This window comes from Onychostoma macrolepis, chromosome 04 (genome assembly GCF_012432095.1).
Source record: "Onychostoma macrolepis isolate SWU-2019 chromosome 04, ASM1243209v1, whole genome shotgun sequence".
NCBI lineage: Eukaryota > Metazoa > Chordata > Actinopteri > Cypriniformes > Cyprinidae > Onychostoma > Onychostoma macrolepis.
Window position 1 is genome coordinate 18,201,079 of NC_081158.1, and position 25,440 is coordinate 18,226,518.

Sequence of the window (25,440 nt, forward strand, 5' to 3'; positions counted from 1 at the left end):
AATGATCTTGGACAGGTTGTGTTCAGCAAAATGTTTGCAGGCTTTTTGTAAGCCAGCTTCAGAAGAGGCTTTCTTCTGGGATGACGGCCATGCAAGCCGACTTGTTGCAGTGTGCGGCGTATGGTCTGAGCACTGACAAGCTGACCTTCCGCTTCTGCCACCTCTAAAGCAATGCTGGCAGCACTCATGCGTCGGTTTTTTGAAGCCAGCTTCTGTACCTGACGCACAGCACGAGGACCTAACTTCTTTGATCGACCCTTGCGAGGCCTGTTCTGAGTGAAACCCGTCTTGGAAAATTTCTGAATGACCCTGGCTACTGTACTGTAACTCAGTTTTAGGTTGTTACTGATCTTCTTATAGCCTAGGCTTCACGGAGAGCAACAATTTTAATTCTCAAATCCTCAGAGAGTTCTTTGCCATGAGGTGCCATGTTGAACATCCAGTGGTCAGTATGAGAGAATTGTACTCAAATCACCAAATTTTAACTGCTGTAATATAAGATACACAAATTTGTATAATCCTGTCAAGCAGACAAAACATGAACATGTTGAATAGGACATGTGGCTTTGCATGGTTAAATGACGTATAGCTGTTATCACTTAGGGTGTACTCACTTTTGTTGCCAGCTTTTTTGACAATAATGGCTATATGTTGAGTTATTTTCAGAGGACAGTAAATCTTTACTACTATACAAGTTGCACATTGACTACTCTAAAATATATCCAAGTTTCATTTCTATAGAATTGTCCCTTGAGAAGATATACTAAAATGGTTGCTGAAATGTGAGGGGTGAGATACTGTATATATATATATATATATAAGGAATAATAATAAAAGATTGTGCTAAACTACTTGATAAAGTTTTATTTTCTAGACATTCCTTTATTCTTCATCATAATATCAGGACAGTTTGTATCACTCCAACATTTTTAATTTTATGGGTAACACTTTATTTCGATAGTCCACTTTAGACATTCTACTAACAGTAAGTAACTTTGCAACTACATGTCAACTAGCAGTCATTAGAGTATTAGTAGACTGTCTAACACTTTATTTTGATGGGTCCACAACATACTGACAATGAGAAACTTTGCAAGTATATGTCAACTTATTCTACTAACACTAACCCTACCCTAACAGTCTACTCTGAGAGTTAGTAGACATGTAGTTGCAAATTAAAGAGAATTAGTTGACATGTAGTAACAAAGTTACTTATAGTTAGTAGAATGTCTAAAGTGGACTATCAAAATGAAGTGTAACCATTATATGTCCCAAAAAACAATATCAAAATGTATTCTACATAAATTAAAAACATGTTCAACATAGTATTGTGTATTCAAGCATTTGTATGTGTAAATTTCATTTGAATGGATTTTTGAATAAATTAACAGAACTTCACTGTTAAAAGCCAGTTACCCGTTCTGTGTGGTCAATTTCTGCTGTGATGTACTCAGTTTGTCTCTGAGCTTCATCTGCACTGCTGGATGTTTCTAGAGTTTTCTGTTGGAGTTCGTCAACCTCTTTCTCAAGATCCAGAAACTTTCCTGTGCTGCTACTTAGTTTGAACTCAGTCGCTTCAGTTTTTGATTGTACCTGTAGAAACACACATTTTGTTAAAAAGAAGAAAAAAAACATTGATTATGTTTAAAGGACGCATAGGGATTTTAAAGGTATAAATACTCACATCAGTGATTTGTTGTTTTGTTTGGTTAATGTCTCTCTCAACCTCTTTCAATTTTTCGCCGGCAGCAGTCTGAGCACGCTCAGTGTCCTCTAGAGTTTCCTTCGCCTTATCAGTGGCCTGTTTCAGTGCTGTAGCTCTCTCACTGTGATACACACAAAACACACGGTTATGTAATCAAGGATGTTTTTATGATGCAGGGGTTGATTTTATTACAGTACATGTAACAGATATAGACTTTTCTCTATGTATTTTTTGAAGGTCACTTTAAAATATTCTTGTATTTTTTTTTTACACTTTATTTTGATAGTCCACTTTAGACATTCTACTAAGCAGAAGCAACTTTGTAACTACATGTCAACTAATTCTCATTAATTTGCAACTACATGTGTACTAACTCTCAGTAGGGTAGGTTTAGGGCAAAGTTTCTCATACTCAGTATGTTGTGGACCCATCAAAATAAAGTGTTAGAAGATATTAAGCAGACAGTCTACTAATACTCTTAATGACTTCTAGTTGACATGTAGTTGCAAAGTTACTTACTGTTAGTAGAATGTCTAAAGTGGACTATCAAAATAAAGTGTTACCTTTTCTTTCTTTTTTTTTTACCATGCCATCATGTATTTTTGCTACTTTTCAAATGCCTTTTAAGTTTAGACTGTTTTGAAGTTTTCCCTTAATTATTTTTTAAACTAAGATAATCAGAAAAAAAAAGAGTGAAATACAAATTTTTTATACATTTTTTTCAATAGGCCTATTTACTCTGTGAAAATCATTTATATAAAAAACAAAAAACATGTTGTGTGAAAATCAAATATAAAACTAAAAGCCTATATGCGAGGGAGTGGCATTGGTCTTGAATATTAAAGAACACATACTCAACATCGACCAACGCAATAGGCTACGCCAAGCACAGCGCAAATTAGCGTAGTCGCAAATAAAGAATAAAGAAAAAGAAGCCACAGAAAGAACCAGAAGCCAAAAAATTAAGGTTTGCTCGAAGTTTTGATAGACCTGGTAATGCGTGACTCCTAGTTGAGGGTTCCAAGTCGTCTTTTATTTACTGAAGCAATTTAAAAATAACATTGCTTGGAAAACGATATGTTCGCATAATGTGTTCTTCTGGCATTCCAAATAAATTATTACATGTGGAAAAAAACCTCTCCTTTCTACCATGCGCTCACTGTTCTCTGCGGTGCCTCCTCCTAGCAACAATAATTGCAGCCATTTCATGTGCAAAATAGTTTAAGACGTGTTTTTTGGGGGCGTTAAATAATGGCGCAAATGGCAGTAATTTGACGAGCGCAAACGTTAGTGAAACGCGTTGCATGATTCATTTCAATACTCTCCTCCCATGAATTTTGCGTGTGAAAGGGAAACTCCTACAAATGCATATATTATGATCAAAAAGGTTGATAATCTTGTTTTGTATCCACTGTTGGACATTGTCAACAGACAAATTACATAAACTGGTAAGTTTTAAAAGTATATTTTGAAAATTTACTGTCTAAAAGTGACAGTGTGTGATTACTCACTTGGCAGCCTGTGCTTCTTGCAGGAGTTTCTCTGCAGTATGCGCATTCTCTGCCGTCTGGGTCAGAATATCATCCACCTGGGTCAGTCTGGCCACATGTTGGTGGATCTCTGTGGTCATGTTCTTTAGTGTACCGGGCGACACTGGCAAACTCAGTTTCATCACCTCATCAGCTACTTCCTCTATACGCTTCGGATCAGTTTCATCTACACAAACAAACAGATTCAAGTCTCTAACATCAATATCTACATTTCGACTATATTTGTGACATAACTTATATATGATCTATCATGGTGCTACAGTAGTACTGTTTATATCAGTAGTTTGATAGACATAATGGGTATAATACAAAGCTTTTATCCTTTTTTTTTATTTTTTACAAATGTAGTGACATTTCATGCAGATCTGCATACCGTGCATACTACTATACATACTATGTTTTTGAAGTTTGTCAGCATGCTATTCTCAGCACAGCCAAAGTTTGAGTTTTTACTATATTTGACAATTCATACTTGTGAGGAAGTCTCGTATTTGCTGAATGAGGTCTCTGAGCTCCTCATTGGTCTGTTCAACTCGTGCTTTGCTCTGATTGGCTCTCAGTAACACATCCTGAGCATTGAGCTTGGCCTCATCCGCACGTCCTCGAGCATCTGATACCTAAAACAAAAAAACACACACATACATGCATGTCCTTATGCATGCCCATACTTATCGAAGTTTTGTTAAAACTTTGATGTTGAAAACAGTTGTGTTGCTTAACATTTTTGTGGAAACTGCCATACATTTTTTCAGAGTATTTTGAATAGAAAGTTCTAAAGAACATTTGTGACCCTGGACCACAAAACCAGTCTTAAGTGTCAATTTTGCTAAATTGAGATTTATACATCATCTGAAAGCTGAATAAATAATACAACTATTTAAAAAAAACTGGAATCTGAGGGTGCAAAAAAACTCAAAATATTGAGAAAATCGCCTCTAAATTTGTCCAAATGAAGTTCTTTCGAAAATTAAGTTTTGATATATTTATGGTAAAAAATTTACAAAATATCTTCATGGAACATGATCTTTACTTAATATCCTAATGATTTTTGGCATAAAAGAAAAATTGATAATTTTGGCCCATAAAATGTATTTTTGGCTATTGCTACAAATATACCCCTGCGACTTCAGACTGGTTTTGTGGTCCAGGGTCACATTTATTTAAAATTTGTACAATTTACAATGTAAAAGTCACTTTTGATCAATTTAATATGTGACTGCTAAATAAAAGTGTTAATTTCTTGCAAAAAAGAAAAAGAAAAGGAAAATCATACTGACCCAAAACTTTTAAATAGTAATGTGTATATATACATGAATTTCAGAGGACTTAAATAAATTAAGTTATAATAATGAATACTGTTGTGAACACCTACCATCTTGTTTAGCTTGTCTACTTCTCTTAAAGCATGTAGGACCTTTTGGTCTGAGTTTTTGGCTTCGTTCAAGGCCTTTTGGGATCGTGTCATAATGGTCTCACATCCTTCCCCACCACATTGAGACGTGCCATCCTCGGTCACACATCCCAGACCACCACAGCTACCGCAACCATCTAGACCTGACGCCCCTCCGCACACCTGCACACACATTTACACATCTCATATTATAATTCATGAAAACATAGGTTTGATACATTAAAGGGGTCCTATTATGCTTTTTCACTTTTTGAATTTTAGTCAGTGTTTATGTCTATGTTTGGGCATAAAAAGATCTACAAAGTTACAAATCTCTTAAATTTCCACTCTAAAAAGGAGATATTTCGTTTTAAAAAAAATCCCTTTCCAAGAACTACAAACGAACGGCTCGTTTGGACTACAAAGTTGTTTTCCTGTATTTGTGACATCACAAAGCGGTCCATTAGAATATCATTAAAATAAATCCCGCCTACAGAAATCCGAATGGATGGCGGCAGAACACTTGGTTGAGCACTGCACGTTTCAAAATCGAAACCCGGTGCGGGTGTTTTTATATCACTGTATTTCTGAAGGAAACCGACAGTCTTCAGAAAATTTCATTTTCATTTCATCTTGCATGTAATGTCTGATAAAGCAGCGTTTGTGAGAGGAGCCCTGCTTTGTGTACAGCGTTACCGGGGAAACCTCAATCTCTACCACTCCAACAGCGCCTCCTGCTGGCAGAGAATTAATTTGCATATATATGCCACCACAAATAGTGTAAGTCTGTGGGACTGTGGTATAAGTAAATTCAACTGTATAACAGTTTCACTGCAATTCATGTTATAATCTTAGAATTAAAGAACAATAAACATAATACATATTACCGTTGCACTTATCTGTACATAGTAAATGCAATTATTTTTAATCTGTTATTGACATCTTATCTAAAACGTGATTTAGCCCAAAACAAAAAACAAAAAAACAACAACAATAACATTACCACTTTAATATGTCTTGTAATATCTGTGCATGCAAAGGCGCGATCCTCTTGTTCAATATTCTCGGGTCTGAATTGATATGGCAATATTGAGGAACTTGCTGCTTTGGCAAGGGCAGTACTGAAACACGGTCTAAGCTGTTCGCCAATCACAACGCACTGGGACAGCTAACCAATCACAACACATTTTGTTTTTCGGAAGACGGGCCTTCATCAAACCCAGAACTAATCGAGCCGTTTGTGCCAGGCTGGGGAGAAAGGTATTGTAATAATGTAATTTATGTGAAAAATAATGCGATTTTCGAACCACCAAGCATGAGAGCATGTTCTAGTACACCCTCAAAACAAAATCAAGATTTTGTAAAAGAGCATAATAGGACCCCTTTAAAATAATGAGCACATTGTTTGGATTTTGGCTACTATTTCTCAAAAGTACTCAGACTATGTTTCTGAGAACTGATTAGCACAAACACCAAAATAGTAACGCATGCTGATTCCTTTAAAGTTGCCCAAAAAAAGTTCCTCCAATAATGAGTCTAGATCAGTGTCATTACTGATAACTAAAACTAGAACTATTATAAAAACTAGGATGAAAAGCTTCTGAATTAGAATGCTGTCTTTGCAACTAACTGAAATAAGTACTAAAATGACTAAAACTTAAATTTAAACTTACAAGAAACGTAAATATCAATCTCCAAAATGTACTGATGTTTACATCAAGTGTGAATTCATATGACCGTTAATAGTTTAAAATATTTGTATTTTTCTTACACCCATCGTATCGCTTCAAAAAACATTGATACATTAACAGAGGTTGTATGGGTTATCATCGTATTCGTTTTGCATGGTTTTTGAAGCGGCAGCGTTTAATGAATACTATAATAGTGTATAAATAATACTAAACTGTTCCCATTATGAGAGGTTGTGTTTGGTCATGGTGTAATTTCTATCATTTTTTTTTCAGTGTCTTGTGCCAAGTTTAAAATAGCTACTACTAAACACGATGTGTGCAATATGAACGTCTCCCAAAAAATTGGGCTTAATAGGAAAGTTCACCCAAAAATAAAAATTCTGTTATTAATTACTCACCCTCATGTCGTTCCAAACCCGTAAGATCTTCATTCATCTTCAGAACACAAATTAAGATATTGTTAATGAACTCCGAGAGCTTTTTGACCCTGCAGCAACGCAAATGACACTTTAAAGGCCCAGAAATGTAGTAAGGACATTGTTAAAACAGTCCATGTGACATCAGTGGTTCAACGATAATGTTATGAAGGTACGAGAATATTTTTTTGCATAAAGAATACAAAAATAATGATTTAATTAAACAATTTCTTCTCTTCCGTGTCAGTCTTCGACGTGCGTTCATGACTGTACCAAGACTTATGGTTGAACCACTGATGTCACATGGACTATTTTAACGATGTCCTTACTACCTTTCAGGGCCTTGAATGTGTCTATGCAAGGTCAGAAAGCTCTCAGATTTCATGAAAAATATCTTAATTTGTGTTCTGAAGATGAACAAAGGTCTTACAGATTTGGAAGGACATGAGGTGAGTAATTAATGACAGAATTTTAAAGTGCCCCTATTATGGATTTTTTAAAATGACCTTTCATGCAGTGTGTAACACAGCTCTAAGTTAATGAAAACATCCTGCAAAATTTTAAATCTGAATGTGCACCATGTATAAAGTTATTGTCTCTCAAAAGGAGGAGTCGACTCTCAATCATTGAAACGAGTTGTTTTTCAAACGAATCCCAAGCCGTTTCATGTTGAAGTCAACATGAAATATTAGCATATTGCCCACCCACTTGTTGGTCTTTTCGGGTTGGTCTGAATGAAAATGCAAATTCATTCTTTGCCACTAGGTGCCGCTTTTGGAGCGGTAAAATAGCTATTTCCCTGGTAATTAAAAAAAAAAAATTACCTGATGGCTTAGTCGTGAAAGGTCTGCGGAGTCCAGTTCAGATCCAATTTTGTCCAGCCTCTGTATATGCAGCTGATATTTCAGGTTAAATTCTTTCTCCGTGCTGTCTAATTTGGCCTCTGCAGCTTTCCGTATCTGGGCAGACTCTTTAACTAAACTTCCCGGGTCAGAGACGGCTTGATTGACACGAATCTCCGCCTCGCCAGATTCCCTGTAATACTCTCTGATGCTGTCCGCTGCACCTGTAGGAGATGTCCAGCACACACTTCAGATAACACCATGTGTGTCTTAAATTTAAACCTGTATGTTTGTGTGCTCTGCTCACCTCTAGGGTCTAAATGTTTGATGTTCAGAACCTGCTGCTGTTTGTCAGAGGAGATCTCTTGTAGGTTTTGGGCTTCCTCAGTCAGGTTTTTTAGGTTCTCCACAGCCTGCTGATGGTCAGCAGATACCTTCTCCAGATCTGTTTCAGATCGGTCCATAGACTTTCTCAGGTGTGATGCTGTCTCACTAAGATCAGAAGAAAGAAACTGAAACATCAGAGAGTGAACAGTGTGAAAAACACTAACCCAGATCTTGAAAGCAGACTCGGATCTCTTTGGTCCATTTTTGTTGTGACTGAGACTCAGTCCATTTTCCATTTACACTGCTGTTTTCACACATCCAGATCAACTAAATATTAATGGTGTGCTCATGTTAGGCATGTACAAAACTATGTCCCTGTTGAAAAATCAGCATATGCTGGTTAGGTATGTTTTGAAGCATGGCTGCTGGTTTGAGCTGGTTTAAACTGGTCCTTTGCTGGTCATGAGCTTGTTTAAGCTGTTTCTTAGCTGGCCATGTGCTGGTCCTAAGCAACTAGCTCCTGCTCAGGACCAGCTTGGGACCAGCACATGATCAGCTTAAACCAACTCGTGACCAGCTAAGGACCAGCTTAAACCATCAACCATGCTTCAAAACATACCTAAGTTGGTGGGTTGCCTACATGCCAACTTCTGTGGCTATTCTCATGGTGCGAAAAATTTATGCCTAAATTATATCAGGTTTTAACCATTTATTTACACTAAAACCTCTAAAACTGTATTTGGCTTAACTGTTAAAAATGTAAAAAAGAGTTAACTGAATAAAAAAAAAAATTCTCACAGGGTTAAAACCAGCACAATCCATTCTACAGCGGGTATAAACTAGGGCTGCAGCTAACGATTATTTTTATTGTCGACTAATCTATCGATTATTTTTCCATTAATCTATTTATTATTTTCTTATCAGTTGATTAATTCTTTAGTTTAACTATCATTAAATAATAACAGTAACTTCTGCTATATCTTTTAATATTTTATTCAAACATTTTCTCATAATTAATACTTTACAAAAAATAAATAAGAAAGAAAGAAAAAAGAAAATAACAATAAATAAAGAAAAAATAACAAGAAAAGAGAGAAAAAGAAAGAAATAATAATAACAATAAATAACTAATAAAAAAAAAATACAAATGAAAGAAAGAAAATAATAAAAAAAAATAAGAAGGGAAAAAAATAAAAATAATAACAATAAATAATACAAAATAAAAATTAAAGAAAGAAAAGGAAAGGAAAGCAAGGAAGCAAGAAAGAAGTAATAATAAGAAAGAAAGAATAACAGGGCAGTGATACAAACAATAGAAATGCACTTTATGGCTGCATTCAACAGTTACTGTTTGGGACTGACAGCAGTTGCTTACAGGTGAGAGACTTGAAATGTTTTATTTATTCAGCAGATTAAAACATCTGTATGAATGAACAGCTGAAGTCATAACCACATTCAGGACACTAGAGCGACAGAATAAAAAAATGGCGTCATAACACCAGGATGTTTTATCACAGTTGACAGCCGTTTTTAAATAAATGAGCCCAGGCAAGGCTTGTCCAAACCATTACACAGTTAAACAACTAACAATGACTTTAAATGCTTTGTTAGCGAGTGCAGAGAGCGCGTTTGGTGTCGCACTGACGGCAGCTCCAGTGGATCTTCAGATGAACGCGAATCATTTCTCCTTCTCCGTGGGTGAGTTAAACCCGTCATGATTATAACTCGATGTCCCGTGCTGTTCCGTTCATTCAGCACAGCTTTGAATGCGAGAATGCGGTTGGATCTTGACATGTAAAGGCGTCAGTTTGACTATATTTAAATGCGGTTCTGACGGTCGTATAATAATAAAATGCTCTATGAATGCAACTCTATGAAGTGATGTTGCCATACTAGCCTTTACCTTCTGCTCTAGAGTCTTGTTTTGTGTTAAACATGGCAGAAAAACAGTCTGAAGTAGGGATAACTGCAGACTCGCGCAATGGGCGTGGCTAAAAAGTGTGATGCATCGACGCATCCCATGCTAATCGACGTAATCGATGACGTCGACGAATCGCTGCAGCTCTAGTATAAACCATCTGGTTGGAAAATTGTGATCCTGGAGCACAAAACCAGTCATAAGTAGCACGTACTCAAAATACATTGTATGGGTCAAAATTATCTATTTTTCTTTTATGCCAAAAATAATTTGGATATTAAGTAAAGATCATGTATCATATTTTGCACATTTCCTACAGTAAATATATTAAAAGTAAATATTTTTTTAGTAATATACATTGCTAAGAACTTCACTTGGACAGCTTAAAAGGCAATTTTCTCAATATTTAAATTTTTTTGCACCTTCATATTCCAAATTTTCAAATACTTGTATCGTGACCAAATATTATCCTATCCTAACAAACCACATCAAAGGAAAGCTTATTTATTCAGCTTTCAGATGATATATAAATCTCAATTTTGAAAAACTGACCCTTACGACTGGTTTTGTGATCAAGGGTCACAATTGATAGCAATTTCTTTTTCTGTTTTAAAGGTGAGAGGAGAGTATATAAAAGAAAACAATGGAATGATACGTGTGTGAATGTGCAATACACACTTGGCTTGCTGCAGCGTCCTCTGCATGTGTGTGAGCGTTTGCTGAACCTTGTCATCTTCCAGAATCTGTCTGAGCTGTCTGGTTTCATCATCCAGACTTGTTATGATGTCTTTATAGGGTGTAGCCACGCCAGTCTCTTTAATTTCCTCCACTGTATCCACCAGTCTCTGCGTGTGATTGGTCAGCTCTCCCACATTAACATCCCATTCACGGAAACACAGATGACAGGCCTCGCAGTCAGGAAAGGTCCCAACGTAGCCACGTCCACATGAGTCACACCTCCGCCCGGCTACACCCTCTATGCACACACACTCGCCGGTCATCTTATTACACTGTTGAGTAGCAATGCCTTGTGGGTCACAGTCGCATGCTGGAACACAAACATGCACAAATGATTTAAAAAATGAAATGATGCCAAAATTCTTAGGATTAAAAAACTTGGATGTGAGTGCTGGAAGGAACAGTGAATTCTTGTATGTGTGTGTGCGCTGGAATGTGTGAGAGCACATCTGCTTATTACCATGCATGATATACTATGTGAAGAATCTGGGAAAATGTGTTTGGGTGAATCTCCTAAAGACAGTGTCTGGATCATATTTAACCCCAAAACTAAAACAAATATATGAAAAAATTAAGCCTATTCTTAGTACCATTATATTTGATTATTAGTACTAAATTTTATACCATTTAATATTGTTATACAAAAAAATATTCTCATTACGGCAGTGGGGAAACTATGGAAGAGGATTAGGCCCAAGCAATAATAAAACCATCTCGAGATTAAAGTCATTATAATGCGAGATTAAACTCGTTAAATTTCGAGAAAAGTGTAAAAATAAAATGTTGAGAATAAACTCATTAAATTTCAAGAATAAAGTCATTGTGTTTCGAGAAAAGAAGACTAAACAAAATGTTGAGATTAAAATTTTTTCTCAAAATTTTAATTATTTTTTTCTTGAAACGCGACTTTATTCTCAAAATTTAAAGAGTTTATTCTCAACATTTTATTTTGACATTTTTCTCGAAATTTAACGAGTTTAATCTCGCTTTATAATGACTTTAATCTTGAGATGGTTTTATTTTTTTTTTATTATTGCTTGGCCCTAATCCTCTTCTGTAAGTACACAAACAAACAAAGCAAACAAATAAATAAATTGTACAGTATGGATCAGGGTTAGGGCTGTCACGATAACTACTTTTTGTTGTGCGATACCAAAATTAATTGCGATAAACGATATTATTGTCATTTTAAGACAGTTTTATTTCACTAATTATATAATTACAGTATAACAATATAATAGCATAATAATGCAAGTACACTCTTTCAAAGAACATTTTATTCTTAAGAATATTTAGACATTGGAACCGGAATGTGAAAAAAAAATATGCTAAATAAATCAAACAAATACCGACTTATTCACGTTAATTGGCTCTCCTCTCTCATTCGGCTTAAAGCCAAAATGTTCCCACACCGGAGCTGAAGATTGCGGTTTGAAACCAAGTCCATTGGGACTTGTTCTTCCTAACTGGCTGTAGTTGTCACGAAACATTTTATAATGCAGTGGGTTCACGCCTTCTCTTCACCTGTCGCTGTCTGCTCTGTGTGCGTGTGTGTGGGGGAGACGCTGCCTAAGCCCCGCCTCCACCACAGTTCACGGACTTAATTAACCTCCGAATCTGTGGTGGCATCACGGAATCGCCGAAAATTCCGTGATGGGCTCACAGAAGTGATACCAATGTAAGTCAGTGACAGGCATCAGCCGTGCTCCACACATGGATCCACTGGTTCAACACTTTAAATAGGAAACCCTTAGCATCAATATGCCGACGCGATACTGGGAAATTTATCGTCATCATTATTGTTCAGAACTGGGTAGGTTTAGGGTAGGGGTGGGGTCAGGTATTCCAATGAAAGTCACTCTTTTTACGTGGTCCGATGCAGCGCTGGTGTTGAACCAGTGAATCCGTGCATGGACCACGGCTGATGCCTTCTGTGAGCACATCACCGCATTTTCGGCGATTCCGTGATGCCACCACAGATTCGGGGTTAATTAAGTCCGTGAACATTACACGGAATTCTGTGAGATCAGGTTGGCAGACGAGATGACAGAGGCAGCGCGATCGACTAAAATGTTGGTGATATTCATTTTTATGTAAAAAAAATAATATAATCATTATTTTTAATTATAAAAAAATGATCAGTCGCAATATATCGCGGCACCAAAAATGATCGCGCTTATTTCCATATATCGTGCGATAAGTCGATATATCGACTATCGCGACAGGCCTAATCAGGGTTACTAGTAACTAAAAAAAATATTTTAATTACTTAAAATAAAAATGAACTCAAATAAAATATAAAAAATGAAATTTATTTTATTTAAATTAGCTGCCAAGCCCAACAAGTCTAACTAAAACTAAATAAACTATATATTAAAAAAAACTAAAAACAATTACAAAAACACCCAACACAAGAAATTCAAAATGAAACAGAAAATATAAAAATAAAATCTTATTCAAAATTTTAACACAGTATATCAATGATACTAAATAGCACTAGTAAGAACACAAACCAACTGATTTTAATGATAAAATATTAGTTTTTTTTTGTTTATAATATTCCTATGGAATATTACAGGAATTTTCAACCTTTTTTTTGGTATTAAGAGAGCTTGTGTATCTCCAATGGAATTTCCTCCTCTTTTTATTTGCTCTTGACTTTGAAACATAAACACAACTTTTTAGCTGTATATCGGGTTTATGATCTTTCTCTGACAAAGAAAACCGTTAAATGGGTTTCTTCGATCAAACCAAAGAATGCGCATGTAAACGCAGTCATTAGCCCCAAATCCACTTAAATCGTGAGATGTTTTGCATTAGTGCTTACTTAAGTGTACCAGAAAGATAAAAAGCAGGAAAAGAGATATTGTTTGTTTGGTTATAGTTCAACAAGAATACTCTTATACACTTATGCTAAAAGTAACAGCAGACCCTTATTCAAATAAACTCTGGGTCTCTTGAGCTCTATCTGTAGAATATTAGAGAGAAGAGAATAAATCACACTGACACAAATAAACACATATGTATATACATTCCAACCAGTTTAAACATTCTGGATGTATTTGTTTGTAGCAGCCCAGCCTCACAAGGGAAACTTTGACAGCGTACCACGGAAACATTGTCTGGAAACTTTTTAACTGTGTATCGGAGAAATCCATTATGACTTCGGATGCTATGTTGCATTTGAGTAATACAAGAAATTCTCACATAAATAAAACCAGATCACATTAAAATCAACTGCTGGCAAAAGTTTTGGAGATTTCTCTGAATTAAGGTGTAAGCATGATTAAGACTTTCTAAAATTCTACAATATAAAACTAATTGGAGATGGTAAAGTGGTTTCTCCATAAGAGTGTGTTAGTTTGTATATGTATGTGGTTAATGTGTTCTATGCCACGTTTACACTGTCAGCTGTTTCAGTTTTTTCATACATATCAGTCATATCTTCATGCACAATAGTTTGTCATTGCTTCATGGCAAATTAGTTCAGTCTGGTCTGAAATCTTTACCTGATGTTCAGGTCATGTTAACAAATGCATGAGCATTTATGAATCATTAACTATGTTAATCTCTTATGTTCTCATCTAAGTTGCAAATTAATCACAATATCACCAAAAAAACATGAAATAAGCATTTCCATCTAGTGTGTTCAAGAGAACAAAATAATAATCTCCAAAGAAACTATAGTTTTTAAATAATACACTCTAAGAAAAGTCTACGTAGTTACGTTGAAAAATAATCTTTTTTAATTTATCATTTTATTTTGAAATAATTTAATGAAAATCTAGGGTTGTCACTGAGGATAACTACAAAACATTCAAAGTAAAACATTCAAATGCATTACAATAATGAGAATTTGGGTGTAGGACGTGTTATATTGTCAAGAAACTAATGAAATAGTGCCAAAAAAAATCATAATGCATGATTTTTTTCTTTTTGTTACATGACAGATTGGGTATGTTGTATGTCTGAAATCTTCACTTGGCATCCAAGCCATGTTTAAAAAAACAAAAACACGAGAAATACCTGAATCATTAGACATTTAAGTAAAATAAATACGAATGAGTAAAAAATAAAAACCAATTTGTGAATAAAGAAGTGTCAAGAAAAAACAGATGCAAAATAGAAATGAAAATGAAAGGGATTATATTTTTCAGAATTTTGGAATATTTATTTGCATCTGTGTTTTCATCCATTAATTTTTATACACGATCTCAAAATTTGCATACAAATGTGTTCATGAAAACTCTGCTATTAGGGAAGTACATGTGTGGCACTAAATTGAGGGTGTAAATGTGCTACTCAACTGCACTGATAGCACAGCACGGAGCAGGTTTAATGAAGCAGTGCAGACTCACCATGGCACTGGACCTCGGGATTCCCCCAGAACAGTTCCCTGCACTCCTCACACGCCCTGCCTCCAAAACCAGGCTTACAGGAACACTGACCAGTCAGCTGAGACGAGCATAAACACACACAAAAAAGTGTTTAATTTGTGATTCAGTTGATATATGATTTAAATTAAGATGTATGTGTGTTCATACCAGATCACATGAGGATGTGTAAGAATGGTCAGGGTGGCACTGGCAAGGTTGGCATCCTTTGCCACTGTTAATATTCCATGTGTTGGGGGCACAGCGGTCACAGTGCAGACCCACCACACCGGGCAGACATGGGCACTGGCCGCTAACCCTGTCACACTCACACAAGCCATCAACACATCTTTGCCTGGAACTTCCTACGAGATGGCACATGCATCCTGAAGACAAAATGAAACAAAAAGGCCTTACGATAGCTAAAAGATGCTTCAAAGGGTAAAACTATGTTGCTCAGAGGTTGCCCTTTCATAGCTCACTCAGAAATAAAGATTCTGCCAATGTTTCTTTGGTGGAACACAAACAAAAATATTTTAAAAAGTCAGTTGTTCTTTTGGATTCCATTGACTTTCATTGCATGGACAAAGACTTCTTCAAAATATATACAAAGTTTTGGCATGAAACTAGATGGTGCAGTCTGATAGAGCTAACTCAATATGACATAATGGCATCATTATCACATGGCACAGCTGACTGTTTCTCTCCCGCATCAGTAGCCAATGAGCTCGCTGCTAAACATTCAAATACTTGTCTAGTGTTTGCTGTAGCAGTAGCAGCGCACTTCAGAAACCCTCCACCTTCCCCAGCTCCACCTGTATAGATTTGCTACGGGGTGATCATGTATGCTGTGGGGGTTATTCCATATATGTTATATGTGCATCAGCAATTTTTCTTACATGCTCACAGCAGCATGTTGTGGATGTATTGGCAGTAGCAAGTCTCTGTACTTGTTCTCTCAGATCTATTCCGCCAAGACCAAATACATTAACATTGTCATGTATATTACCATGCAAATCACTCCGAGAGTTGTCAAGACAGAACTTCTTTTCTCTATCATAGGACATCTAACATTGGACAACTAGCATATACTACATACTATGTGTACCACATACACATAGCATATACCACATAGTTGTGGCCTAATGGTTAGAGAGTCGGACTCGTAACCTCAGGTCCGGCAGGAATTGTAGTTGGGGGGAGTGAATGTACAGCACTCTCTTCCACCTTCAATACCACGACTGAGCTGCCCTTGAGCAAGGCACTTTCACTTAAAAGAGCACTGGAAAATGGATGGATTTTAAAACAAAAACACACTTGTTTTAGACTGTATACTCACTCCTGCAGTTCTGAGTACGGGAATCTCCATAATAACCACGACTGCAGTACTGGCACGCATTGCCATCGGTGTGAAACAGGCATTTGAGACAGGCACCAGTGCGGGTGTCACATGATTCAGGGTCTTGCATGTTAATATTTCCGTTACACTCACACGGATGGCACCGCCCTCCTGGTACCTGAGGGTTACCATAATAACCAGAGGCACATTCCTCACACTTAGGTCCTATAGGATGGAAAAGGAGTGAGATTTGTTTTATGTGAGTTTTAAATAACAGCTTATTCTGATCATTTCTCAGACTGCTGTATTCACCTTTGTAGCCTGAGCTGCAGACACACACCATTTGGAGAGAGTTGGGATTTTGGTAACAGTTCTCAGCGAACTGCATTCCGCTTCCAGGTCCGTTAGGACACATACAAGGGCGACACGGCACACTGGAGCCCAGCAGTGTGTTACGGTGATAACCACTTTCACACCTGGAACAGAGGGTTTCAAGAAACACAAGCATCTTTATTAAATATTCAGTGTAGCTCAACAGTAGAGCATCACACTAACAACCCCAATGTCACAGGTCCAATTCTAAAGGAATAAATGTAATTAAAGTCAAAATTCACAACCAAATGTTACTTAAAGCTGCAGTCCGTCCATTTTGCCTCTTTGTCGCCATCTCTGTTTGAAAACCTGGAATTGCAGCTGCTTGTGGAATTATCTTCTTTGCGTGGGTTGTGCTCTGGCACGGCTCCAGCACAGATTAATCTAATGTTTTGAGGAGTATGTGTGTCAGTCAGTCAGTCAGTCAGTCATGTGGATGTTTACTGTACTTCGCAATCACAGATTCTAGCCTACATCTTGGAATATATGACCCAAATAAGAATTTTCACCGCATATTGTCATCTGAACAAGTAAGTAACAAGTCTGCCACGTTTGTTCTGACCAACTGAGGAAAAAAGCATTTCAATAAATCGCGCTACCAATGGTAATTAAATCTAACAATCGGTTAGCTCATATCACATTAAACGTTAACAACATCACCATTGCGTGATTATGATTATAGTGTGCATTAACGTGTAGATTTTAATTTCTGTACAGTCTAATCTAATTGTCATGCCATTCGAATTTCATATTAAGAAATTCTTTTAACCCAAAAAGCAAATTATGCTCCCTTCGAACTGGTTTTCTTTAAAATACAAATCTTGTGTAATCCCAGGCTATCTGTAATCAGAAGCCCATTTAAAACTGGAATATAATTTAATTTCATTCACATGTGTTTCATAAACACATAATCCTTTCTGGATTACAATCCGCCACCAAAATGATACATGAAATGTTTTCTAGCTGCTGTGAGAAAAGGCTAAACGATCCGCCACCTGCAGGATCCTCACATGAGATAGCCTACTAGCCGAGACAACTTCTTTATGTTTACAGACGTGACGTAATGACGCAGAGCCATGCTTGTATTTCCCGCAAAAACCAACCCGTACCACTCACATTAGAAAACATTATTATAAGCTAACGGTTGTGAAACGGGCTAAAGTAAGGCGATAGTTTTGAACACTGGCTGGTTATGTACTTGCTCAAATATTGATTTCGGATCATTTTTAACCAAAAGAAAGTTACGGACTGTAGCTATAATATAATGTAATGTGTTTCCAAGTAAAGCTACTCATTAATTAAAAGTTTCAAATACAATAATTATAAATAATAAATGCCTTAAAAAATTATACATCCTGGTATAAACACACACACATCACACAAAACATTACTCTTTAAAATAAAAATCACTGTTGTGACTTTTTACCTTTCAGTATATTTAATAATGGAAATAATTTTTCATTGAAATAAACTTTCAATATAAACAATTATGACTTAAAACAAGTACAACTGCATTTTTAAATATTTACCACTTAAAATGCAGAACCAGAATATATTTTAACGGGATGTCTATTTACACTAAGTGCAAATAGCCCACCTTGTTGGCAAAGGCTATTTACACTAACTCCACCCACCAATGTGTGATTCGGATAGTCAAAACTGCAAAAAGAAGCTTGTTCAACATCAGTTTTAGTGGCGTAGATGGTAAGGCGCGTGCTTTTTGACGCGATTGTTCGAACCCGCCTTTTGTCAAACTTTTTTTCTCCCTTTTCAAATCTCATATCGCATCGGAAAGGCATTTATTTTCAATAAAAATGAAGGAAATAATCAAAAAGTTGAAAATAAAGTATTGGGTAGGGTTAGGGTAGGTGTAGGGAGGACTTTATTGTCCCAATAAGGTAGCATCCATTTAATAGCCTAATTTGAATTAAAATTATAATTTACACTCAATATGTTATTATTGCGTACTGTTTTATAATGTACTTCAATACTGAGGTGCAGGTAATTGCCACTATTTGCAATAAGTAGCATAAATAGCAGCAAATCTTGCTATTTTAACATAGTGTAAATAGATTTGCACAGTGTATATACCATATCGTTAAAAAATATTGCTATTTTCACTTAGTGTAAATAGCATCCATCGCTATTTGCGCTTAGTGTAAATAGTATCTATCGCTAAGAAAATATGCTATTTGCACTTAGTGTAAATAGCATCTATCACTATTTATACATAGTATAAATGCCATACTTTAAATAATTGGCTTCTCAAAAGAGCTTACTGAGCCCACATGCTGAGCTGTGCCACGGAGCCCACTTAGCCCAGAGGCAGAGCTGCACCACATGGCCTATAGGGAGTCTATGCAATTATGGTTAATTCTACAGCAGAAATACAGCGAACAATGAGCCTGCACCTTGTTTTAATAACTGCTTGTCTATTTGTCAAAATGTTACATCTGCTGTCTTAATAAAAGTATCTCTTCATGACCCCATCACTCTGTTTGACATTTGTGACCCTGGACCACAAAACCAGTCTGAAGTCGCTTCGGTATATTTGTAGCAATAGCCAAAAATACATTGTATGGCTCAAAATGATCCATGAAGAGATTTTGTAAATTTACTACTGTAAATATATCAAAACTTCATTTTTGATTAGTAATATGCATTACTAAGAACTTCATTTGGACAACTCTAAAGGCGATTTTCTCAATATTTTTTTGCACCCTCAGATTCCAGATTTTCAAATAGTTGTATCTCTGCCCAATATTGTCCTATCGTGAAAAATTGACCCTTATGACTGGTTTTGTGGTCCAGGGTTAAATTTTTTCACTGTTTTGCTCAGACAAGGAGACTAAATGATTTTTAAAACTGCACAAAGTACATGAATATTTAATGACTTATGGACTAAGGTTTATGATTGGGTGTCCCTTGCTAAGCAACCCACTAAAACATTTTCACACGATATAGCCTACTTTATTTTTGGTACCACAATTCAGGGTTAAAGCCACAAAAGTGGTGCTAACTCACCATTTTTTCATAATTTCATAATAAAACTGTAAAAAAACTCATCTTTACCCAGGGTTTAAAAAAAATGTTCACCTGCTGTTAAAGGGATAGTTCACCCAAAAAATGAAAACTACCCCATTGATTTACTCACCCTCAAGCCATCCTAGGTATGTATGATTTTCTTCTTTCAGACAAATATAATTGGAGTTATATTAAAAAAAAATTCTGGCTCTTCCAAGCTTTATAGTGGCAGTGAATGGGGGCATCCATCCATCATAAGACCATACAGCACTACAAGGCCTTCTGAAGTGAAGTGATGTGTTTGTGTAAAAAAAATATCCATATTTATGAGAGAGTGGCATTCCAGCGGATGATGTAGGATGTAGGCATAGCGTAAGATTCAAGTTTTGCTTACAGCAAAGGAAAACCATTGTGGAGTACTTTTTTGACGGATGGATGCACTTTTTTGGCCGTCAAAATCTCGATACCCATTTATTGCCATTATAAACCCAGGACATTTTTTTTATATAACTCCGACTGTATTCGCCAGAAAGAATAAATTTGAATACACCTACACCTAAATCATGGGGTAATTTTCATTTTTGGGTGAACTATCCCTTAAATGTAGTGTGAAAATTATTTTTATACTACCAAATCATACGTACAGTATCAGACCTATTAAACAATATGTTATCCTCTTCCTCTCTTACCTCTCACAGTTGTGGCCTGTGGTGTGACCCCTGCAGTTCAGACACTCGCCAGTAACTGGGTGGCACTGTTCACTGTTTGCATTACAGAAGCAGGGCTGGCACTGAGGGAAGCCCCAATGGTTGGGCTTACAGTTGCCACATTGGCGCCCATATGCCCCTGGCACACATAAACACTGGCCCGTGGTGGGGTGGCAGAATAGGTTCTGAGAGCCCAGGGGGTTACAGTCACATGCTAATGAGGAAGTGATCAGAAAAACATTGTTGATGTTATTCTATGCTAATGGCTATGTTGGTGTTCATTGGTTTGTGTATGTGTGCATATGTATAGTTTTCACTTACGTCTACATCCCGAGGGTCCAAACAGGTAGGTGGCCGGGGCACAGGTGTCGCAGTTTCTGCCTAAAATGTTGGGTCGACACTGACACTGCCCACTGATATTGTCACACACTGTGCTCAGAGAACCTTGGGGGTCACACTTACACTCTGCCAGTGATAATTGAGAGAAAAATGGCTTTTATTCAGCAAAACTCTGATCGTTTCCTGTCCATGCCTACTTTAATTTGGAAATTGGTTGAAGGGCAGAAAGTTTAAAAAATAATGTACTTTTAAAGCTGAAATATGCAATTCCAAACTAAATAGCAAAATAATGATTGCTTTAAAGTAGGTTTCCCAAAAACAGCAGCAAAAAGCATAAACAGGTACTTGATTTGAAAATCTCTAGTATTAAATACATTAAGCTGCATTTGTTATTCTTCTGTCTTTCTCACCCAGAGCTCCATTGTGTAGTAGTGCTGACACACTGAAGATGTAATCTCTGCAAATATCCGTTAGGGGGATTTTAATAACATTCTGGCTGCGTTCCATACATCGGTATTTCTGGAACATCTCCCAGTCCTCCCGCTGCTGGGGTCCGCCAGAAAACAGATCCAGGTCTTTCACCTCTGGCAAAATCACTATCTACAGAAGACAGAGGTCAAGGTTTAAGTCAATAAGCATGAATATTTTAATAAACCACTGTGTTGTAAATGTAGACCTAGAGGAAAAATTGATTAGCATTAGTGGTTATGTGTGTAATTGCAGATGTGAGATGGTTTATGTTATATTCATGCACGGTAGATTATTTGAGTATGTTTTACAAGAAAACACTAATTCAATCTTTCTACTTCAGAATTTCATGTATAATTTAAAGTGTTACTTGCTGTTTCTTTGTAATTATTTTTGAAATTTACAAGCAATTTCTGAGTGAAATCTTTTCAAATTAAATCCACCAAATTTAAAGTAAAATAAATACAAATTTTTTTTCAGCGTGGTAAAGTTTTCAAAACAGTGTACAATTTGCCAAATGTACTGTGTAGAGGCATTCAGACAGCTTCATAAAAGTACGATAATGTCTTAATTCACATCTAAAAAGACTAGATGGTATATATATATATGTATATATGTATATGTTTTGATTGGGATATAATTGGTCCCGATGAGCCATAATAAAATTTTTAATCAAAATTTAAAAATGCAAAAAGTTGTCTTTAAAAGGGTTGGTTTAGTGATAGAGGTTAACAATATCATTAAAACCACTAAAGGTAAATGGAAATCACCATCACATAAAAATATGTATTTTTTGGTCCCACTTTATATTAGGTGGCCTTAACTACTATGTACTTGCATCAAAAAATAAGTAAAATGTACTTATTGTGTTCATATTGTATTGCAAAACACTATTGCTGCTATTGCGGTGGGATACGGGTAAGGTTAGGGACAGGTTTGGGTGGTTTGGGTAGGTTTAAGGGTGGGTTAAGGTGTAAGTGATGGGTCAACAGTGTAATTATAAATGTAATTACAGATGTAACTACATATAGGTATTTTTAAAAATATAAGTACAATGTAAAAACATGTATGTACACAATAAGTGCATTGTACCAAATTATTAATTTAAATGTAAGTACACAGTAGTTAAGGCCACCTAATATAAAGTGGGACCTTTTATTCTAAAACTGCTATAAATTTAATTAATATATACATAAAATAAACTTACTGAATCAACAAGTGTGTGAGGAGAAGAGTGGTAGCTGTATGATGAGTACTGTGGGAAGCTAATTTTCACTGTGTAATTCTGACCCTTCTCCAAACACACTGGACCAGGCAGAACTGCATATCTGAAACACACAAACACAAGTTCAGGAGTCAAATACACAGTAAACTAAACTCTGCACACACACTAATGCAACTTTACCTGGATCCAGGGTGCAGTGAGACGGTCTGCTCATCATTGTATGTAGAAGTGCAGTGTGCTGCTGGGTAAGTGCCTCTGGGCCGCTCTATCTGTACTACAACCTGCTCCCATTCATCTGGCAACTACAATAAATGCATCAAACACATGGGTTTACTTCTGTATGCTGCCTGTGTAGCAGTTACTGTACGTTTTAAATTGAATATGGTATGTGTGTTTATTACCAGTGGTTCATAGCGGATCATTAAGTTGTATTCCATAGATCGTGGTAAATTGTAAATGTTGAACCTCAGTGTTTCACCCTCTGGTACATTCGCAAATCCTTTACCCGTCCAGGTGGGTTTACGATCCAAAGGTAACGGTCTCTGAAGCACTTTTACTTCCTGCACACAATCAATAAACACTGAATTTACTCATATAAATAAATTTGGTTCTGTTACATGTTACCGTGAAGAACTCAAACACTCATTGGGCATCATTCGTAGAACAGCAGAATGAGCAGAACAAACTTCTGTGTATGCCCTAGTTAAAAAGTAATGTATTAAATTATATTTAAAGTGTACCTTCAAAAGTACTAAAGTGTATCTTTAGTTGGACTTCAGCAGTACTTCCGCACAATTAAAGTGCATTAAGCACTTAGAATGAAATAAATGTATTTAGAATACATTTTAGTATATTTATTTTTCAGTAGTATCCATAAAACTATTTTTACACACATCCTCTTACAAATTTTCTCAAGTATTAGTAAAAGCAAACACAGAAATGGCTGCCCTCAATTTGTTAATAAAACCATTCTTACTGCATGTAAATTCTAACTTTCAATTAGTAACCATTTTTATGTAAATACTGCTATTAGTTTGTAAAACCATTCTTAACTGTCACATTATGTAAATGATCACATTCAATTAATTCGTAACAGCAATTTTATGTAAATTAGCAAATTAAATGATCAAAATTGTTTGTAACAAACAATTTTGGGGCTCATTGCTTTTATAAAACGGTTATTCCTTATATGTAGCAAGGTTTCACAAAAAAAAAACAAAGCAAATAAAATGTACATGGCTCAACCAATCAGAATCAAGGATTGGAACTATCTGTTTTATAATGCAAAATTCTTTTTATTTTTAAATGTTGAAAAAAAATTCTGCTTACATTACATGAATGAAGGCGAATGTTACACTTACCGGTCCAAAGGAAGCATCCTCAGCTTCGTAAATATAGTGGTCCAGTGCCGCAATGTAGTACCCAGAACGTACTTGGTCACAACGCCTACCAAACATATGCTTCTTACAAGCGCACTGTCCTGTCTCCCGAGAACAACTACAGAGAGAACAAAAATATAAGGAAGAATATTTATGTAGGCCTGGATGAATTCATTTATAATAAAACAATTAGAAATTAATTGACATAGGCTAGTTATGATAATCAATTAATGTTAACAAAGCTGACGCGGGTACTTACTTATTATTCAATGCCCCACCTACGTCACAGTCACATGGTCTGCAGCCATCCATATCATTACTTAGACCCCAGTGCTGCGGCTAAAAGGGAAAACTGTTATGTACAAATACACAGATTACATAAACTTGCAATAACGCTTTTTTTTTACCAGACACTGGTCACAATTTCGTCCAGTCACAAGACGTTTGCAGTAACAGCTTCCTGTCTGTATATCACAGGTACTTCCTGCTGGGAGTGTGCCTAGAGGATTACAGCTGCATGCTGGGTTTACAAAAACACACACAAAAGAAAGAATAAAACAAACATGATCATAGAGGAAGCCAGCGGTCAAAGCCTTGAAAAAAACATGAAAAAATCTGCTGGTGTGTGAATATGTGTATTTACGCACACCGACAGCCTAATGGGTCGTCACTGAGACCATAATGTCCCTTTTTACAGTGGTCACACCGTTGTCCCTCCACATTAGCTTTGCAACGACACTGTCCGGCAATCATATCTCTTAGAACATCTGTAGCACTGTCGCATAAGCCTCCGTTCAGAGAGCCACGTGGGTCACAATCACAGGCTAAACACAAACAGATTATTAAATAAAAAATATAATAGAAGAAATGTAATTAATTCTATTTAATTTTATCTCAGTTTAATATGCAGAGACAGTTTATTTTTAATTATTTAACTTATTAAATTGTACTTAAAGAATTAATTCACTTCCAGAATAAAAATTTCCTGATCATTTTCTCACTACCATGTCATCCCAGATGTTCATGTTTTTCTTTCTTCAGTCGCAAAAAAATTACGTTTTTTTGAGGGAAACATTCTAGGATTTTTCTCCATATAGTGGACTTCAATGGTGGCCAGTGGGTTGAAGGTCCAAACTGCAGTTTCACGCAGCTTTCAGCTTTACGTAATCACGTTGGAGAGGTCACGCGTGGTTAGTTCTTAGTCTGTGTACTTTGGTTCAAAAAGGTAGGGTAGAGTGAAAAACTCCATCTCATTTTTCTCCTCCAACTTCAAAATCATCCGACATCGTTTTACTTTTCTTTTTTTTTTGTAAAGAGCGTTCAAATTTTTTTTGCACGTTCGCTTTGTAAACACTGGGTCGGTACTTCCACCTACATCACTCGTGACCTTTCCAACATTATTATGTAATGCATGAGGTCGAACTAGTGCAAATGAGCATTTGTGGTTAAAAAGTATATAAATGTAATTTTTTTAGAAAACGACCAATCGTTTGGTTAGATAAGACCCTTCCGTTATTCCTCAGCTGCACTGAAACTGCAATTCGGACCTTTAACCCATTGGCCCCCATCGAAGTCCACTATATGGAGAAAAATCCTGGAATGTTTTCCTCAAAAAACTTAATTTCTTTTCGAATGGA

The 25,440-nt window shown here is 36.2% G+C and overlaps 1 protein-coding gene across 2 annotated transcripts in view; it reads right to left on the bottom strand.

Moving 5' to 3' along the window:
* Window positions 1-25,440, bottom strand: part of lamb1b (laminin, beta 1b) — a 46,696-nt gene that overhangs the window by 13,789 nt on the left and 7,467 nt on the right. For both annotated transcript variants that reach the window (XM_058773003.1, XM_058773004.1), the window contains 22 exons: window positions 24,451-24,627; window positions 24,211-24,323; window positions 24,063-24,142; window positions 23,786-23,921; window positions 22,826-22,984; window positions 22,605-22,726; window positions 22,407-22,527; window positions 21,142-21,331; window positions 20,714-20,857; window positions 20,375-20,606; window positions 16,602-16,765; window positions 16,290-16,514; window positions 15,122-15,336; window positions 14,936-15,032; window positions 10,518-10,887; window positions 7,902-8,086; window positions 7,577-7,818; window positions 4,628-4,828; window positions 3,728-3,872; window positions 3,217-3,421; window positions 1,685-1,826; window positions 1,417-1,593 (listed from right to left, as the gene is read on the bottom strand). In XM_058773003.1, coding sequence (XP_058628986.1) covers window positions 1,417-1,593; window positions 1,685-1,826; window positions 3,217-3,421; window positions 3,728-3,872; window positions 4,628-4,828; window positions 7,577-7,818; window positions 7,902-8,086; window positions 10,518-10,887; window positions 14,936-15,032; window positions 15,122-15,336; window positions 16,290-16,514; window positions 16,602-16,765; window positions 20,375-20,606; window positions 20,714-20,857; window positions 21,142-21,331; window positions 22,407-22,527; window positions 22,605-22,726; window positions 22,826-22,984; window positions 23,786-23,921; window positions 24,063-24,142; window positions 24,211-24,323; window positions 24,451-24,627 — 3,842 coding nt within the window. The remainder of the gene's footprint in view (window positions 1-1,416; window positions 1,594-1,684; window positions 1,827-3,216; window positions 3,422-3,727; window positions 3,873-4,627; window positions 4,829-7,576; window positions 7,819-7,901; window positions 8,087-10,517; window positions 10,888-14,935; window positions 15,033-15,121; window positions 15,337-16,289; window positions 16,515-16,601; window positions 16,766-20,374; window positions 20,607-20,713; window positions 20,858-21,141; window positions 21,332-22,406; window positions 22,528-22,604; window positions 22,727-22,825; window positions 22,985-23,785; window positions 23,922-24,062; window positions 24,143-24,210; window positions 24,324-24,450; window positions 24,628-25,440) is intronic.